This window comes from Typha angustifolia, chromosome 8, assembly GCF_048772165.1.
Source record: "Typha angustifolia cultivar Huaian chromosome 8, ASM4877216v1, whole genome shotgun sequence".
Taxonomy (NCBI): Eukaryota; Viridiplantae; Streptophyta; class Magnoliopsida; order Poales; family Typhaceae; genus Typha; species Typha angustifolia.
In genome coordinates this window covers 4,781,244-4,802,078 of record NC_133246.1, presented here as the reverse complement: position 1 = coordinate 4,802,078, position 20,835 = coordinate 4,781,244, and the positions used below count along the sequence as shown (strand labels likewise).

The 20,835-nt window shown below is 35.5% G+C and overlaps 2 protein-coding genes across 4 annotated transcripts; both read right to left on the bottom strand.

The window, feature by feature from the left end:
- Positions 1–1,543: 1,543 nt before the first annotated feature.
- On the bottom strand, positions 1,544–4,531 carry LOC140765177 (2-phytyl-1,4-beta-naphthoquinone methyltransferase, chloroplastic-like). 3 transcript variants are annotated; one of them, XM_073104123.1, is made up of 8 exons: positions 4,192–4,531; positions 4,041–4,105; positions 3,819–3,909; positions 3,315–3,403; positions 2,865–2,998; positions 2,722–2,783; positions 2,427–2,526; positions 1,544–1,819 (listed from the first exon to the last, which is right to left on the bottom strand). In XM_073104123.1, the coding sequence occupies exons 1-8, from the start codon at positions 4,372–4,374 to the stop codon at positions 1,719–1,721; spliced, it is 825 nt and encodes a 274-aa protein (XP_072960224.1). In that variant the 5' UTR covers positions 4,375–4,531; the 3' UTR covers positions 1,544–1,718. The 3 variants fall into 3 exon arrangements, with proteins under 3 accessions (XP_072960224.1, XP_072960225.1, XP_072960226.1); XM_073104124.1 differs by having other exon boundaries at positions 4,045–4,105; positions 4,192–4,333; XM_073104125.1 differs by having other exon boundaries at positions 4,045–4,330.
- A 509-nt stretch (positions 4,532–5,040) lies between these two features.
- On the bottom strand, positions 5,041–19,782 carry LOC140764940 (polyribonucleotide nucleotidyltransferase 2, mitochondrial). Its single transcript, XM_073103813.1, has 16 exons — positions 19,298–19,782; positions 17,569–17,724; positions 17,308–17,478; positions 16,966–17,091; positions 16,734–16,895; positions 16,389–16,508; positions 15,050–15,187; positions 14,793–14,955; positions 13,723–13,848; positions 13,197–13,327; positions 12,692–12,911; positions 12,530–12,601; positions 11,261–11,340; positions 8,787–8,930; positions 6,286–7,005; positions 5,041–5,697 (listed from the first exon to the last, which is right to left on the bottom strand). Exons 1-16 carry the CDS (start codon positions 19,694–19,696, stop codon positions 5,599–5,601), a joined length of 3,027 nt encoding a protein of 1,008 aa, XP_072959914.1. The 5' UTR covers positions 19,697–19,782; the 3' UTR covers positions 5,041–5,598.
- Between the last annotated feature and the right edge of the window lie 1,053 nt (positions 19,783–20,835).

Below are 20,835 nucleotides of genomic sequence, written 5' to 3'. Positions count from 1 at the left end.
ATCTGATTTTTTATTTTTAGAAAAACTAGCTCTAATATTATATTAGATTACGTATCAATAATGTATAGTATGTCGTTAATAAAATAAAAGGTTGGGATCAAATTACACTAAACATTATTGCAAAGATAAGAGAATATTAATTTCAAAGAATTTTGAGATAATTCTTATGAATTATTACAATTTTTTACCTATAATCTCTTTCAATTTTTTTTATTACATATACCCTTAAATCAAAACTTTTTTTTTTTTAAAGTTTAGGAGTCAGTATAATTAATTTTTTTTCTTAATTCAAGATAATATATATAGATATTTTTTTTAGTTTAAGAGATAGTTTAAGGAGTGTATTTAGATAATAAAAAAAGGTTTAAAGAGTCTGTGAATAATAATAGTTCAGAGGGTTTGGGGTGGAATTATTTCTATTATTTCATCAGATAGCGAATATAATAAAAAGAATAATATAATATTTGAGAAGAAGACACTCACAAAACATCTAATAATTGTCTCCATTTTTCCTAGGATTAATTTCTTAATCCTATGAAGCTGCATTGGCCATGTTGGGAAGTTCTTTTTAATCAACCTAAGAATTTTATTTCTTTCTCCTATTTTACTTCCTTTATGTAACATCTAATTTTTCTTTTTATATATATATATAAATAAATAAGTTTGATGGGGTATACCCTATAATCAAGATATATATATATATATATATATATATATTGCCATAGAGATGAAAGAATGTTTTCAGAAAAAAGAATATTTGAATTTTTTTTCCATTTTAAATATAAATACGGAAAGGGGAGGAATTGAAGCATAAATTTATGAAATTCTATAGCATGTGAAATATAATTTTTCAGAGAAAATATTGGATTAAAAATAATTCGCACCCTGTTGACTTGCCTCGTTACGTTAACATCACCTGAGTTGTCTTTAGTCATAGTGGTTATAATAACCAACGATCTTAAGCTAGATTCTCATTATTGGCGTTGCATCATAACGAAAGGATGATGCTCCAATTGTGCAACGCTAATTTTTCCGTTAAATAACAGATAGAAATATATATATATATATATTTTAATTAAATTATTAAATTTTTGGCCATTTTAACTTTTATATTATCTCCTTTTTGTAATATTTGCAATGTTCAAAATATAAAAATGAGAAGATGGAGATTGAAACAAGCATAACACAAAAGGAGTTTAACCCAAAATTGTAATATTAAAAGAGGGCATTTTATTAGTATTTTGTTATATTAAAATTAGCATATGACAGGTAGTTGCATATAAGTTCAACCTATAAGGAGATTATATAACACAAACATCAGGGAGGCATTCGGAATTTTGGCCTAATTGCAGGAGTTTAAATGATATTTTAATCTTCTCCTTTCATCTTCCCCACTTCCCAGTAAAGAGCACCTAGCAGCATTTCTTAATGAAAGGTGGTGGTGTAGAAAGTCACACCAAGATAACCAGCACTGGTTAATTTTTAAATACAAGAGGCACAACACAAATGAAACAAAAACAAGAGAATAGTTTGTTTCACATAGTTTTCATCAATATATATATATATATATATATATATATATACCACAGGAAGCTTAACAAGGACTCTAAGAAGTAAGATATACATACATACATATTTTCCTTTATAAATGACCTCAAAAGAGAATGATCTTACAAAACTCAAACAATAAAAAGCATATTGCAGTCGCTAAAAATTAGTCATCTAGTTGCCACTAGGTTACCCATGAGACCGCCACCGATTTCATAGTGCAAAGAATTGGAAAATCCAACTTCTTTAGCAAGCTTTTCTAACTCTTTCCCTGCGAAAAGAACACCCAAGATTTGACAACAATAAAGGGACGCTGATATTCTGTGAAATAATAAGTCAGCCTGCTGGAGGAAACAACCAATGATTATTCATACTATGAGATGCAAGACATAAAGCCCAAAATCTTAATCGATACAGAGAAGAACCATCTCCTTCCTGAGGGGTTGCTAGAGGAGTGAGATATTTAAGTTCCATTCACTGAAATTGCCATAATAACTTGCAATAGGGTGCATGCAAGTTTAGTAACTTGAGTGACATTAATATGGTATAATTTACTTTTCATTTGACACTGTTATGAAGCTGCAAATGCTAAACCAAAAGGCTTCTTAAGAGGACAGTTTAGATCTTGTACCAACTTGCTGGACAGGCATCATAAAATTTGTTTCACATTCACAATTAGCATATTGAGTCAATCTAAATTTTCATCTGAATAACTCAATTGAAGTCCAATGCAGGATGAATTTCTAAAGGGAAAAAATTTTTAATGAGGGAAAGAGTATAAAATTATATTAAAAAAATATGCATGCATGTTACATGATAAAGATGTACAGATAGAAATCACTTCTTGGAACGCCGACAATGGCTATAGAATTACAAACCTGTTAAAAAATCAGCTATTGAAGCTTTCAGATATTTGTACTCCTTTGAAAGGCCATAACTACTTGCAACGGGAACAACCATATTGTCTATCATCCAATTCTGTACAAGAATATGTAACTTGATCAACTAATCCAAAACAAAAGAAAAATTAGACTCCATGAAATAATGGAATAAGCCCAACTACTGTAATTGTAAGCAGTCTTAGGAAATGCCAAGGAGATTCTTCCTCAAAGAGTTGAAATAGTTGAATGGTACTATATTCAGTAGAAAATAATGGTATAAATTGACAAGTACCTGAAATGAGGATATAAAATGTGATGTGCTCTTGTTAAAATCTAGAATGGACACTCTTGACCCTGAAAAACCCATTAAAATTTAGGCCAATAAGAATCTATGGCTTCCCAGTATGGCTAGTGAAAAAGACAGAAGAACCTAACCTGGCTTTAGAACTCGAAATATCTCTTGCATGGCTTTGGGTTTGTCAACCAGATTACGTAAACCATAACCAACAGTAACAGCATCAAAGTAGCTGTCTTCAAAAGGTAAATCAAGTGCATCACCTTCAATCCATCTAATATATGCATTTATGTCAGCATAAGCCCAAAAGAAGAAGAGACTCTATACAGGATAAGTAAGCTCAAAAGGCATGCATATTTCTGAAGTCTTAATACAGTATTGGCACAGTATGGTATGATGGTATCCAAATTTTGGGGTATAGGAGCATACAAGAGATGAAGATCAGGGAATTCTAATCTCCTTGGATGAGCAAAAGCTCAATATGCCAATGATATACTTTAGACAAATAAAAGTCCACATACTGCAAGAACCCTTTATGTGAACTCTATGTATTATTGTGAGCTTATATTTTTCACATTAAAGATGCTCACTTAATGTTCTTGTAGCAAGCCTTCCAATATAGATCTTGACGAGTAGAAGCAATCTGCAACTGTTTGCTCGAGAAATCAAGGGCTCTCACCTGTGAAGTTGAGAAAAAAAAAATAAGACTATGTTCTCTTCTCTTCAGGGAAAAAGAGAGAGTATGTGTAAAGATGGATAAAAGAAATGCCAGCCACGATCTCCCTTAGTAAGTATGTTCTGCAATATAACATTATGCAATATCCTCATCATGTTGAAAGATATGCTTATAGATGATCCAAATCCACTAATTCCAAAGAGACTAGAAAGAATCACTTCTCTCATGATTATCAACTACAGATTATTAAAATAAAGCATTAACGCTCAAGTTACGGAATTAAGATCTAATACTTAAAAACAAATTTTAGGAACTTTATATCGAATAGTTTGGAGGGCTGCAAGGTTTCATAATTCTAAGCATCTAAATTCCAGCTAAACATGTAAAAATAAAAGAAGTTAACAATGGCAAACCCCACCTCTCCATCTGGCCCAACCTTCTGAGACAGAAGAAACGCCAAATCACCGCTGCCGCAGCACAAATCAAGAACCTTATCCCCTTTCCTCGCTCTACCAATTATCGAAAAAAGAGCCAAAAAAATAGAAAAAAGGGTAACAATTTACATTTTACTTCAAAATCTAAAAATTGCATTTTTACCTGATAATTCATTTTAAAAAATACTAATAACTAGATGCAATACCCACTCCAAGAGACGGACATCCTCTTCCATGTCCGGTGCTGCCCCAAGCTCAGCACATCATTCAGCTGCTCATTTTTAGCTTAAATGTTAATCCCACTGACCTGAGGTCCAAAAAAGCGATGGAGGACGGAGGATGGAGGAAAGAGAGTACATTGTCGTAGACGGGAGAGATGCGGCTAAAGAGAGCCTGGCGGTCGGCGGAGCACCGGACTCGAGCAGCCGGCGACGAGAAGCGAAGGGGGCGAACTCGAAGAGGAGGAGGCGACGAGAGGGAGAGGAGGGGAGGATGAGATGTGATTCGAGCAGTGGAATTAGGCGCTGCAGCGATGGCCATGTGGAGGATTGCATGTAACGTAGTGAAAGGATGATGCGCCGCGCCCTCCCCTTTTCGGCTTTTTGCAAGATTTGTTCTTGGATTTTGGGTTTGGATTGGTGTCTGTCAGAATCCGGCTGAACTTGGGCTCAGTGGACAAAAGGCTCTTCGGCCAAACCCTAGCCCTAGTTTTTGGCAAACTTACCCTCCAATCTAAATACACTTTAAAGCCTAAATACAAAACTAGTATAATTTGCCACATCAGCAGACAGCAAACATCAGCAGACAGCAATTGGCAACTTCTAAAACTAAACTTAATATAATAATTACTAAGAAAATTGCCAAGTATTATAAGAGAAATTTTCATATAAATTGTTTTCTAGTTAACCAGATATAAATCGCTGAATCAAAAAATAACTTATATTATTTTAAAAAGATACCCCCCCCCCCCCAAAAAAAAAACTATTTAGATACCTGGCCTATCCATAAATTGCCAAATTTACCCTTCTTGCGCCCAAGATTCTATAAAGGAAGTTTTCATCCTAGTTACTTAATTGTAAGTAACATACAACAAGGCTTGGAAAGAAGAGAAGAATAACTACAAGTAGAAGATGAGTGAGAAATTCTATAGAATGTTGCACTTTCGAGAACACACCCAACTCTGCACAAACAAACCCACTAGGCATTAGTATATTACATAAAAACCTCAATGTAATTAAACTTGACAAAATAAAATAGTTAAGAAATGCCAATCATCAGATTTAATTTTTCGTTTCATTGACAGTAAATAAACATATAATCATTACTAATAAACAATTTGTACAATTCCCGAAAGTTCACTGAAACAAGAGTGTGTTATTATCTGATGATTATGTTACGAAGTCCCGACAGCAATTTGTTCCAGTATCATCTGAAGGAGATTCTGAAGCCTGAAAACTTTAACTCTTCCTTCCACTTCAATTCAGCATATGGCAATTGTAATCTGCTGAGGGCAGCAGACATCCATGCAGAAAAAATATGCTTTGACATTGTAGTGCTTGCACAAGCAATGCCATCTAAATAGGATCCAAAAATCCATGCTGCTACAAAACTTTGCGATCTTAAGGAGAGTAAATAAAAAATTTCCGACCCGTCAGATCACAGATGTCTTCCTTCAGAGTGATGGACCAATGGCGGTATGTTTTACCAGCATCTCTCCAAGCCTGGTATCCATTTCAAACGACAAACAAAACTTCATATATGATATTACTTCACCAATGAAAAGACTGGAACACCCTTTGTAGAGAAGCTCGAGCATGTCACGCGTAGTTCCTTCCCCACCTCAAAATCCCTTCTGCCATTTATCTGAAAGTTTATTTACTGTAAAATTAGTCTTGTTACTATGCAGGTGAATTGATAAATAACATAGCAAGTCCTCTTTGGAAAATCTACCGCCAATCTGAATTGATGTTCGGAGCTAGAACTAGGTAGAACTAGCTCCCATTTTGTCACATCAAGTTTAAGACATTACAAGCAAATGTCTTATGGTCTTCGAGAATGCAAAATATATAACTATTCCAAATGTCCGCTAAAGAGGATCCTACCAGACAGGAAATTCTGAATACCCTTATAGAAGTCCACCCAAATTTTCGTAAACAGATTGCTGCAAAAATCTATCTCATGGGTTGTCTGAGACTCCTAGTGTGAAAGGTTTGTAAACTTGGTTACTAAGGCTCATCCTCATGCATGATTAAAAGATATATAGAAGGCTTGGAAATAAAAAGGAATATCTACAAATAGGTAGTGGGTAAAGGTTGCCTGGATCAGAAATCCTATGCAAGACTCTACTTCATGAAGTACTACTGGAAATTGTTGGAAACATTACCCAAAGAGGAAACGAATCTCAAACTGTAAAGAAAAACAAGTATTATTAAATATTTAAAATGGTGATACCTCAAATTTGTACATTCCACGGACTCCATCCTCCAATTCAAGCACCAAACCATGGGTGCGTATCTGATATACCTTCACCGTCACACAGTCTCCCAACTTCAACGATCCTGACCGAAAACTGGCAGAGCCAGAAGATTTTGGTCTCTCATCTACAATTTGTTCTGAAACATGTGATATGTTCTTAGCACTGCTGTCAGTTTCTTCCTTGCTTCTTGCATAAGAATCAAGTTCTCTCTCTTTTTCCACTTTCTTGTCAGTTGACATACTTCCAGTTTTTCTGTTAGACATGGTTGATACCCCAATTTCCCGCCGTTTTGTCACAGGTGTATAAGGCCTGGGAGACTTTGTACCCTTTGCAGATTTCTTCATGACAGGTTGACCAGCCACAGTATCTTGAGCATCACATTCAGCAGCACTTCGAATTACTATTGCTGGAGTGGAATACCCAGAAGACTCTTCTCCTTTAACATCATTGTCATCTTCATCATCAGATGGCTCAACATTTTCTGCATTGATGGGCATGTTCTCAACAGAGGCCCAAAAGTTATGTTCTTGTTTTGGGGAAACAATAGAATCTTGATTTTCCGAATTATTCTTCTCAGTTCCACGCTGAGGGAGAGTGGCCTTCAGCGACAGCTTAATGTTCCCCCTGACATCTTGGCCGATGCACATCAGCGATAGCTCTTGGCCAATTGATACAACATCAGAGACTTTTGATACCTGGATGGAGGAAAAGATGATAAATGTCACATATAAGTAGATATAGATAAGATCTCACTTCTTTTGTGATTATTTCAGGTACCGATGGGGAGAATAAAATCTACAAAATGATGCAAAAGTGAAATTAATATGCATTTATCTGCTTTAAAACACAAAATAATGGACGGAACCTGGATTTCAGCTGTACGACTTCTCAACAATGTTAATTAATAAAAAGAAAGCTGATTCTATAACGAAAATAAGATTAAATATTGTGATTGACTGTTAAGAGACCTGAGAGCTCGAGCATTTATTCAGGAAAATAAACTTCAAAAATATACTAAGTTGGTAGGCTGCTGGTGCAATTGAAAAAAGACAGTTTTAAAAATTTTAACCACTTGTCTCAGAGAGCGACTGACATTTTCCACTTTGGTGACATATGACATACTGGCCAAGGTTCAGAACTTCAGATCCGTATTAATTGATACGGATCAAAAGATCCTTAAACATACAGATTCCAATAACTGGCCTCACCATGGGCTTTATCGGTAATGGTAGAAGATTATCAAGAATGCTGCCAGGCCTGTGGAAACTGAAAAGTCCTATCACGGTGAGGTCTCCTCTCTGGTTGGTCCTGAACCAGGATGATATAAAAAGAAGGAATTGGGCCAGGGCTGGCAGATGTGCATTCTGTCATATATAAGTAACAATGGAGCATCTATTCCTGAGAACTGCATACGCTAGGGATATTTTCAATTGAATGAAGACAAAGTCACAAGAAGGAAACATGCTGAGTTACGGGTGGATCGGAGAAAATTAAAGTTACGAAGGAAGATATGCCTAGGTGGAAGACTTGGATGGTTACAGTCAACTCGTCTGTATCGCTTGAAAGTAATGGCATATATGTCAACACACAGATAGAATCTGGGAGGTGCTAATATTCTGCATTAAGACCCTCAGCAGGGGCACGAGCAGAGGAACTTTTGAAGAATATGGAGATATTGCGGCATGGCTCAAGCATGGAGAATCCAGTGTGTTTGGATGTATGAAGCTGGAGTTTACAGTTTTTGAAAGTCTTTTGTATGCAGCAGTTTGTTTTGTTCTGGATAATGATTGTATGATTTTGTGAGCCCTGGTGGGGGTCTACTGTAACAGTGTATGAGTGATTGTTAATCAGTGGTTTTCAGGCTGCTCCTGGATTGAGAAGAGTCCCTAAACATGCAAAAAATTGGTTTAATTCCATGGGGTCCAGAAAAGAAAGAACTTAACAGATGGACTGCCATTTGGGTTGTGGCCTTCATATAGAGTGTTTGGTTAGAGAGAAACAACAGAATTTTAATTAATAAAACTAAAACTTGGAAGGAAATCCAGCATAAAGTAACCTCTTTGTTCCTTTGCTGGGCAGGGATGCAGGGGGGAAGAGGCAGCTAAAGGCAAAAATAATAGCTCAGCAGGTAGATGTGGAGAACCAGGACTAATTGGAGGAATTCTTAGCTCAGGAGTTTCTTTTTCTGTTCCAAACTAATGGTGGCTATGTAGTTTACTATGACCTTGAGGGTCTATAGTATTTTGTTTCATACTGGCTTGGTTTTAAACTCCTGATGTTTGCTTGCTGTTATGTCGTAGTTGTTAGTGATGTTGTAAGGGGGATATGCAGGAAATGTTGGCTATGAACTTGGAAAGTTCATAGTATCTTTGCTTAGGTTATGTAAAACTGTTTTTTACGTTTAGGTGAAATGGGCCTTCTGCCTTTTGTCGAGAAAAAATATTATCAAATGACAGCTTCGACGAGAGAGTATTACCGGTTCATGTGATAACTCAGAAATGTGAAGCAGACCTTGTTGACCACCGTTGAATTCCACAAATGCACCATACTCTTTGATGGATGAAACAACCCCTTTATAGGTCCTGCCAACTTCAATTTCACGTCCTACAAGAAATTCGACCTGCAGTACAGAAAGGCACCCATGATATCTGGTAGAAAGTAGAAACTAGAACACATAAAGATATAATAGTGACAGAAAGAGGCAAACGTGCATATCTATCTATATATATAGCGGTGTAACCACTCTTTCTAAGTTTTCTTTATCGTGTAAATCTTATCTTTAAGATTAGCCCAACATCGAGCACTTAAAAATTATCAAAGAAATAGTAAAGTTTTGAACTTCTTTCTCTGAATGTTGTAAGCTCATAGAAAACAATGCAAATATCTTCATATTAATTTTTGTGCAACATTGTTGTGATTCTATTGTCCTGTTTTACTTACACAAGACATTCTCTATCAAACATGTACATGATAAAAGAGATGAACCTTGCTTTGCCAGAACCCAAAGATTAATTTCCTTCGAATCTTATCACAAGTTCCTTTAAGTCAATTAAAACAATACCTAAATTTCTTCTCTCCTTGTTGAACTTTTCAACCTAGAATAACGTTATCACTAATCTCACGCCATAACATTTTCTTGATCTATTCTTCTAAGTTTTCCTAACATAACACATAAGATAGATGGATGATTTTGTATACAGGTACATAGGCATTGTTAGTCCATCTTCGGTGTCTTTCATGTTCTTGGAAACATAAGCGACTAAACATAATGAAACAACCTTACAGATCTCCGATTTCATATACTTCAAAAGAATATTCAGCATTAAAAATACTAATTAATTTATGCCTAATTGTCCTTGTTCCGCCCTTTCCATAATATTAGCAGGTTGTATAAGTTTTAATCCCACAATTTAATAAATAACTCATTAACTTGCCATGGGTATTATTATTAATATTCATTAACCTCTTCATTTACTTCTTTATCCCCTTTAGCCCTTTCTAAATTTTTCCCCATTGTTATGTCTTTCTTCCTCTATAATAATTTTTACTGCAGCAATCTTTTCGACCTCATCAACTCTTTCCATTAGTCATCACTCCCTTAGATTTCTAAGAATCCCTTATTTGAATATTCTTAGTCATCCAAATTCATATCATATGCGTCTTTTTCCAAAAAGAAATCATCATTGTATTATCCATGATTATCATAACCGAACCGGACTGGTGAACCGGGAACAAGCCACTAAACCAGTTCAATTTTGTTATTGACTCGGTAAAAACCAAGTCGAGCCAATAATCAACAAGCAAAACATGCATCCTAGATGGGTTTCTGCAAACTAAGTTATTCATTTCTTTCAAAATTACCTAGTTGTCCTTAATGTTTAACTACTCTATTATTTAATCCAAGGGTAATTCAGTTCTGAAATTAGAATAATTACAGTTTTTAAAATTAAAAGTGTAATTAAGATATGGTTTCGTACAAGTCATATGATTTGATGTACTTAAATTGCTAAATAATGGAAGAAAAACAATTGTATTGCCTTTCAAAATATCTTTTTAATTTTTAGAATTATTAAGGACTATAAATATATTATCTAGATATTTAAAATAATCTCAACAAATCAGTTGTCCGACAAGGTGACCCACTGGCTTACCCAGTAACCCAGTGACTAGGACCTCTAACAAGGTCAATGTTCGTTTATGCTTTAATGACTATGGTATAATCTTGCTTTAAAGAAATATTACCTTCTTTTAAGTTCTACCTATAAATAATGGGATACTTCATAACTTTGTCTTTTCCCTTTCATCTCTTAGTATTAATATTTAGCAACATCTTCAATTGCACGACCAACTTAGCGTTGCAAATTTTGCACAGTAGAAAATTATCTTCTTATCCACTCTAAAATCTACAAAATGTTACGTCTTTCTTTAATGAAATAGAAAATGTTTGTTGCAATATTGAGAAACAAAGAAACCCTAAAAGACATTTCCTCTATTAATTCTTTTCTCATCTTCAAACCCTCCTATATATCTTTTTTGAGTTACATAATTGTAAATCTTTTCTCCAGATTCTTTCCTGACGAACAAGCTTTTATATCTTTTCTAATATATCCCAATCCTTTCCACTTAGCTTCTTGCAAGCAAATTATGTGTTATTTTCTTAGCACCCTACTTTCGACTCCTTGCTTTGCTTGAAAGTTATGTTCATTTTGAAACGAACCTAGTAGATACTAAAAGTTGTAGAGCACAAAACATTAAAAACTGTATTTCCCACATCCAAGATTGGTGTATCTACCACACTCCAAATGTGACAAAATGATTTATAAACAATATTATGCATGTGCCTTCCGTAGGGACTTTCCTTGCAGATTGTTCATGTGTACTGCTTTACAGATAGCATGTGATATATGCATAGCACACCTATGCTAACAAAAATGTGTTAAATGATAATACCTTTTCCAGCGCTTTTTCCATAGTTGATTGAGTTTTGGCGACTATAGTAACTGTGCCATCACTTACAGACACTCGTGCACCTTAACAAAAAGAAGAAAGAAAAGAAGATAGATTGCATGTACAGAGCAAGAAAATATTGAAAAATTATAATAAATGAACCTAATTCTCCAAGTGCGTGTGTGCGTGTGTGCATGTGTGTATATAAATCTTTAAAGAACTATTCCTGTTACAGGAGTAAATGCATCAACAATGCATATCCAATGACATTAAAAAAAAAGAATATAATGCAGTACTAAGATTATAACATCAAAACATATTTCCACATATGCTCAGTGGTGCAGCTTCTCTTCCCTATTCAGATGTGAGCATAGTTACCATAAAGGCCAACCTCATGTGGGTCGGTTTAGACTACCGTTGGATGAGTGACAATGCAAAAGTCACGTGCATCCAACAATTCTAATCGCGCCTGAATACAGATACATGAGGCCATTGGACAGGCACGATCAAAGCTGTCAAATGTGTGCGACTTACTTGTTGGCACGCATCCGACTGCCGGACTGACCCGCACAAGGTCAGCCTGGGAACAATTCTTCATACTTATTCATTCTCCAGGTTTTCTTCATTAAACATCTGCATTTCCTAAGCTTGTGCGTGCAACTGAAAATTACTTTTGAACAAACACACAGAGAAGATACTATTTAGGGGCTTTATTCCAGGCCATTGTATAACCTACCATACTCTGATATCTGGAATAAATTTCAGCTGAGTTCATCTTCTAATAATTAATTTATCAGTACCCTCAACTACCCTCAAGTCCACATTTGGAGAGACAAAACAGCGCTCTAAGTGGGTAAGACATGTATGGCATCAACCTGCAACAATGGAACCATCCAATGATCCTAATGCATCCAAAAAAGAAAATTTCATCCTCTCAATTTGTAGAACACTTCATTCAAGCTGTTGAGCCTACTCAAAGAACATCTAACATCATCATCACAAACAAGCACAACTCTTGCAGAAATGTCCTGAACGGACTTTACCACAGCTTGTTCATGATTAAACCAATCTCAAGAGAAAGTGGCAGCGAGAAGATGTCATTTCTAGACCTACACTTATGTAAGCACAAAATGCACTGCACTAAAAAGGATGACAAAATTTACTTCTATAGGTAGCAATGCATTTTGGATAAGATTGTGCATTGCCACTCAACACCATCCAGTTTACCAAAGTAAATGTCAAATGAAAACTTTCCTAAACGTCACTAGGTACCTGCTTCTTGTTCAATTCTTTTTCTATGAGCAAGCAACCTTCGAAGAGAATCATTGCTGAATTTCAATGTAGCTGCAAAAGGGTAAAAGAAAACTAGAAATACGTCATACCCACATAAAAGGAAAAAGGTCTAACAAGAGAAAAACTTAGCAAACTACACACCTAATCGAGGAGCACTTCCATCATTTACAGTGCGTGCTGCAATTATTTCCTGTTCCATGCGATCGAGAATATGGTTCCTCCCCTTGCGTGCAGGTTCTAAACTTTCACAGACTATGTCCAATGGTATTCCAGCAGGTTTTATATCTAGCTGGATAGCGGTAACTCCTTTCCTTGTTCCTGCAATTTTGAAATCCATGTCGCCCAGGTGATCTTCAAGACCCTATAAATGTTAGAAATCATCAGGAAACAAGTCAACAACAATAGAGTAGATAAGACAATTCTGTGCCATGAAGTAGTCTCCTTGAAGTTAGAGGCAAGTCTACAATATTGGATCTGAACAAGACAAGAAAGTTAGTGCCCTTCTCTTCATTGAATGTGACTACAGAATCAACAAACCAGATGATGGCTAAGGATAACTTCAGCAAAGCCAGATGGTTTGCTAATTACAACTTCAATGTAAGATCATAGCTTAAAAACGTAAAGAAAAAGTTTTGCAAATCACTACCAGTATATCTGTAAGTATACGATAATTAATAATCTCTCCAGTTGTTGGATCCACATCACTAACAAGACCTACTGAAACACCAGCCACGTGTTCCCTTACAGGTATACCAGCATCCATCAAAGCCATACTACCTACAACAATAATATAGGTCAGCATTTACCAAAACAAAACTGATAAGGAAACTAATAAGGCAAAAAAAAAAATGATTGGAAAGATCAGATGACATCTTTTTGACAGTAAAGAGAAATTTCTACATGCTTACAGTAATGCATATGCATATCAAAATAACAAATTAGAGGGAGAGTATGCATTTATATGCTATGATGAAGCATATGAAGTTACACCATGCTGTTTGCTTAACTTGCTAAAGTACAAAGTTACAAACTCAAAATTAAACATTTGTCTGTGATTCCAAAAGAAGCATGATATTAAGAACGCCTCTCTGCAAACTAAAGTTTTAGCACAACACCACCTATCTAGAATGATGCCTACTTGAAACACCAATAGAAGTATAGAATTATAATACCTCCACACACAGTTGCCATTGATGTTGAACCATCAGATGCCATGACCTCTGAATTTACCCGAACAGTATAGGGGAAGTCATTTTCTGGAGGTAGAACAGCAAGCAAAGCCTTCTCTGCAAGAGTGCCTACATAACAAGACAAGAATATACAGCAGTTCCCAGTAAGTTCTAATTTGAAACTAACATTAGATACAGAGAAGCAGGCTTGCATGGCATATGCACAATCAATCATGAAGTGCTCACTAGTACACTAAAGTAGCAAAATGTCACAACTCACAAGAAAACAAATCAAGATATATAATGTCCCAATTAGTTTTGCTCCTAGTCTCAATAAATGGAAGAACAATTGATAAGATAAACCCCAAATTACATCTAATATCTTCACAAAACTACTACTCTGTGATGTATACAACTGACCATCCGCATCATCACTAAGCCTTCAGGTCTTGCTAGAGCACAACACCAAGTTGTGAAAGCTCCTGAAGAACTGCTAAAATTTTTATGAGAGGCTGTCAGATTTGTGCAACCCTCAAGGAGATGAAGTCAAAAATTCCTGACAACAGGAGAATCAAATAAAAGAAATATACCAATGGGTTCCAATGACCTTGTGAGGTAGCTGATGTTCATAAAGATCAGACTTTCGGAACACATATATTACTATGGTTCACTGAACGAGTGAGTTATCCTAGTAGAAGAGATCTGGCAGTCATCAAAATAGCAGTTACTCTAAGTCTCCACATTTTTGGTGCATCCATATTCATGAGCCTCAGTCTGAAAGGTCCTCCAACCTCTCTAAATGATTCTACTTTCTTTCACATATGGTTCATTAGCATCCTGGCCAGAATGCAATTGTACTGACCAATCTACTTTAAACAAGCAAACCACTCTACAAATGAAAAGTTGAAAACACAACTATAAGAAATGGCATCAAGTATCAATTATTTGTTGACTCCTTGTAGAAATTATAAAAGTACACAAACCCGTCTTACTATATAAAGTAATACCATTGAGGAGTATGTTCTACCCCAAGATAACTTTTGAAGAACAGCATAAAGTTATATAGGAAGTACCATGCCCAACTTCCCGCCTGTTCAAACCACCACGTTTTGCAACCTCATTGATAGAGAATGGTGGAAAGCTATAATGAAGCATGAAGCGCTTTGTTGGTGGACCAACAATTGAGTCCAGTCGTTGAGCATCTCCCGGAGCACCAAGGGTAACTGTGCATAAAACCTACAATTAAGATATTAAAAATTTTCTTCTTCTAGTATCCACAACTGATTCAGCAGAAGAAAAAGATATTTAACAAAGAAAAGTTTTCATATACCTGAGTATCTCCTCGTGAAAATATTGCAGATCCATGCAAAATTGGATAAGTTCCAGATTCACAATACAGTGGCCTAACTTCATCAAGTTGCCTACCATCAACCCTAAGACCTTTCTCAATAACTCTGCGGCGGACAATCTACACATTTAAAATAACTCTCATGAATGGGAATTTCACACTTGGGGTATATCACAACAAACTTAGAATATCAGACCACATAGAACACCAAATTGAGCATACATGCAATTTTAACATAATTCAATTCCAGCAATATAAACATGCATGCCATTTGTCACAGAACAAAAATGCCATTTTAACTTTCTCATGAATGGAAATTTCACACTTGGGGTATATCACAACAAACTTAGAATATCAAACCACATAGAAGTATAGAACACCATCAAATTGAACATACATGCAATTTTAACATAATTCAATTCCAGCAGTATAAACATGCATGCCATTTGTCACAGAACATATGTACCATTTTAACTACGTCATGAATGGAAATTTGACACACTTGGGGTATATCACACCAAACTTAGAATAGTATCAGACCATGAAGAACAACACCAAATTGAACATACGTGCCACTTTTAACATAATTCAATTCCAGCAATATGATATTATCTGTTTCTGCCAAGTTATTAAGTTTTTTTTTCATTCCAAAATCTCACATCAACTAAGGGAAGAGGATTAGTTCTGTGCAGATAAAAAAAAATACAAAGATAGGTCTGCCACAATAAAAACTTCCAATAGAAAATATAAAGCACAATCATTATCACTTTCCAAAGGTCAAAATTTCTATAAAGTTGACAGAGTTAGAAAATTTATGAGCTCAGAGTGCAGCCCAACTGTATTGTCGTCTTGGTTCCATATAGGTAAAGCATAAATGCAATGGTAAAAGAAAAGGCCTCTTAGTATATCAAAAAATAATATTGGCCATAAACAACAACAGTGTCAAGTTAGTATAACTGATGACAAAATTTGAGATCTTGATATATCACATATGCCTTAAGTGAAAGCTAGATTATCACACAAACCGAATCCAAAAGGATATATTTGGCTGTTAGTTGCTTCCAAGAACACTTGAACATCCATCACCAAAATATTTCTGTATCATTATTTCTAAGATAAGTAATTCTCTTTAGTAGTCAAACAATAATTAAAACCCCATAAAAGAAATTGGTCAAATTAAGGAGAAAAACACATGAGAAATTTTAAGGCACTGACAGCAATAGAAGCATATTAAAATAGTTAGTAAGAATTGTAAAGGAGGCCATAGTGTATGCATTATAAAAAGACACAAGGAAGTATCATATGAGGAAACATAACATACCTTTTTCCTTACAGTGTCAACTGCCTTTGAAAGAAACTTCAAGCTTTCCTCATCACACTCTTCCTCAAGTTTCAATTTAACGCTTTGAGTAATTTTATCCAACGCTTCTCCACGCTCAAACTAAGGAAAGAAAATGATAGATTGCGTCAGCTGATAAGTTTGGCATAAGGAATTAATTCACAGAATTATACTTCCATTAAACGAACAAATGATGGGCTATTCCAAAAGAAAAATAGTAATCTTTCTCTTAAGCTTCTACGGATCAAGGGAAGAAAGACAGAATATCATAGGTGTTGATTTCTTCCACACAACAGAAAAATAACAAGAAAGAGGAAGACGCTATACCTTGCCATAAGTTGGATCTGTGAAGACTTCCTCAATAGGTACTTCTGATAAGGTTCTGATCTTCTCAAATGAGCTATCAGAAATCAATGATAGCTTGTATTCTTTCTTTTGTTTCCCAGCTCTTTCAGCCAATCTAATTTGAGGGTCAATGTATTTGACTGCCTGAGTATAAGAGTAATTGTATTACGATCAAGCTTCATGCAAAGTCATAAATAAAAGGAGATAGAAAGACCTCAAGATGTGCAAGCTTTAATCCAGCTTGAAGGTCCCTTTCTGTAATCTCTCGGGCCTGTACATCTATCATTAATGTTTTATCCCGTGTACATGCATAGACCAAGTTGAGATCACTCAAGCTTAGCTGCACAATAAAGCAAAATATAGAAACTTACTAAATCAACTTCATGAATGGAAAAAGAGATACAATATATTAAGGCATTGGTACTTATTAATTGATGTGAGTGATTACTGATTAGGGAGTCAGCCACCATAATAAGAACAGTAATAAGGATAATTGTTTAAGAAAATATACCTATTCACCAACACAATGAATACGTGACAAAAATTAAGGGCATACCTCATCCATTGTAGGGTTGAAAACAAATTTCCCATCAATCCTCCCTACACGTATCACCCCAATTGGACCATTCCAAGGAACATCAGATAACATAAGAGCAGCAGATGTCGCATTTGCTGCCATTACATCTGGATCTTGCTTCCCATCTGAAGAAAGTACATTCACTGTGACCTATAAACACCAGTAGTAATCAAGATCAATATATTTAAAAATAAAAAGAGAAGCCTGAAAATAAAAGAAATATCTGTATAGCAAGCAAACCTGAACTTCATGGTAAAAGCCAGGAGGAAATAGTGGCCTAATAGGCCGATCTATTAGACGACCACATAGAAGTTCTCGTTCTTTAGGGGCACCCTCCCGACGCATAAATGTCGTAGGAATGATGCCTTGAGCATATTGTTTTTCTTGATAATCAACCTTCCAACATAAAACACTTAATAAATTAAAGACAAAAATCATGAAAAACACAGTAATACTGATTTTAGAAAAAAAAAACATTGAAGACTTATGATGAGACATGCAAATCCGTGGAAATGGACAACAACTGTTCCAGTCTTACTTTCTACAACATGATAGGCAACGTCAAGTATGGTATGGTAATGCCTAATTATGATGTAGCTTATGAAATATCAATTTATCTGAACATGAACATGCAAGCATCCTCTAATCAGGAGCATCAAACCTATATGAGTTTACCAAGAAAAATCCTGCATTTCAGAAGAAATTTTGTTATTGGTCCAATCTTACATGTAGCTACCTACCAACTGGCGTTGTAGCTTCTCTGGCAATTACCATTGTTGCTAGTTTTTACTTTTGTCAGGAATTTGGTGTCAAATTTAGAGGGTTGAAGTTGGATTGACAGTCGTTTGTATATATATATACCACTTCAGTTGGAGCCTTTTCATTGGGTTGTGTTATAACCGGCACCATATAGTGGCAAAAGGCTCAGTATGATATGGTTCCAATTTGGATCACATTTGGTGAAATGGCCAAGCAGTAAGGCAGGGGACTGCAAATCCTTTATCCCCAGTTCTAAAAAACACAACTGAGGAATAAAAGTAAAGATTGTCTAAAACTTTAAAAACATCAAATGCATTAATCCATTCATAGGTGTATTCAACAATTAATCAGATGGATGAAAGTCATATAGAACTCACAAACTTCTCAATAAATAATCTCCTTAAACAGCTCCTAAGACTAATAGTGCCAAAGGATAGAAAGATTTACTCAGACAAACTTCACTTCTATATAGCTTCCTCTTAAACTCCATTAAATGGTATCAGAATTAATCGAGCATACCTATTCTAATCTGTAATCCACATCTTCATTTATGAAATATGCGAGACTAAATTTGCTATACCATAAGCACTGTTGAAGCAAACCTATATCTTGTAACTATTGAGGTGTCTTTCTCATCCTTAAGGACAAGGCCTTCAATACATATGTCAATAAACATTTTTTATTCAAATTGCCGCACTCTTTATTTCCGCCTTCATGATGATGGTTCTATCTTTCAAAAATGGTCCCAAAGAGGGATGAAAGAGGAGGTTTCCTTAAATAGGTTGACAACCAGTGCGATACTTTTGCAACGAAATATACACACCAAAAGAAAAAATCCTCACAAAAGTTAGCTAAATGTAAGTCTCTGTCGTGACTTATCAACTATCAACAACAAATAGTCTCATTACAGATAATTATATTGTTGAGACTAAGTCAACCGCATTATCTGTTTCTGAAATATCCAAATAGTATGTTTCCCGAACAATTACTGTATGAAGAGGCTAACGGTAAAAACATAAAAAGGTCATTTATTTAGCTGCATAAGTGATCCAAGTATAGAAACTCCGAAAATTATCCTCAAACAATAGACAGAAAAGAAAGGTAAGCTTGCAACTAACGAAAATCATAAGGAAAGCAAAAGGGAACAAACTTAATTCTTTCATGAAGGAATTTATGAATATTAAACAAGGAAACGAAGAAGGTGAAGTACCGTGAGGGGCAAGAAGTCGCGAGCGGCATCATTCCCCTTGGCGGAGGCGACCGTCGAGAGGACGTTCGTATCTTCCATGGTGAAGACGGCCGATCCGTTGGCGAAGCGGGCGATCTTGCCGGTCTCGATGGAGATGACGCGGGAGCCGATCTCAAACTCCTCTCGAAAGCTCTCCAGAACCTTCCGACCAGGGACGGGGGAGGTGGCGATGGAGGAGGAGGAGGAAGAAGAAGAAGAAGAAGAAGAAGGTTCGGAATCCGGCAGGCTGGAGAGGAACCTGATGCGGCCGCCGGAGAAGGCCCGCAGGCCGAGTAGGCGCTGCCGCCGGAGAGAGAGGAGGGAGGAGCCCGCCGTCATTAGAGGGTACGCTCTCCGCCTCAGAGATGCCGCCATGGCCATGAAACAATCACAGGACAAAGTAAGAGAGAGTGGGTGAGAGCGGAGAAGACGGGGTTTAGGGTTTAAGCGGGAGAGTGGGAGAGGGGGGGAAGAAAGCGGGAGTAAACCATTTGGGCTTAGACTTAGACGGGCTTTAAATGGGTTAAGTTGGCCCAATAGAACTTGGGCATGCTCACAGAGGGGAAAACTTATTATAGTGATAATAATCCACGTAGATCTTCTCACTAAAACTTCCAAAATACCCCTATCTTTTTTTGAGTTTAGAGTGTAAAATATTTATTAATAAGATATACTTGGTTATACTATTATATGATACTGGGTATAATATTAAATAATTTTTAAATAATTATTCATAATTTATGCAAAGTTATATGTTAATTATGATTAGTTAAATAATAATTAATAGAATGACATTTTTGAAATAGCATGATAACTTTGTTGACAATTATAATATTTTAAAGTTTTTTAGTAACAATTATGTGAAAACCCCTAATTTTTTAGTTTAAAAATAATATACATGCATCAATCTTTACCCTTATTCTAAAGAAAAGAAAGAGAAATATTTTATAGTTTTCATAGTTTAGAAAGTAATATGTTAAAAAAAAATGAGGGTTGCATATTGGAATGGACAATAGTTTAGGAGTTTAGTGTAAGTATTCTAATATTGCATTATTATTATTATTATTATTATGGGAAAAAAAGAAGAAAAGGAAGGATAAAAATAAGTGAGAAAGTATATTGTAATTTTTTGGACTAGAATGTCCTTTCTCCTCCTCCTAATATTGAATTGAATCTTGGTAGACTATACTTTATATTAACATTAAACATATAACTATAACTATATATATATATATATATATATATATATATATATATTCACTGCTAATGAAGCTAAGTAGCATTTAGTTATTCTTGGTACACATAAAACATCTTATTTGGCTAAGGGGAACTAAAAACTTAGTTGAAAACATTTGAAACATCTCATTTTTCTAAGGGTACTAAATTTGCCAATCACTGGAAGAAGAGTGAAAGCATATGCATAAATAACCATGCAAATGTAGAGTTTTTGGCCATTCTAAGTCTGCCCATCAAACATTGTGTTCCCAGGTGAATAAATAACAATCTTTTAATGCGTCAAC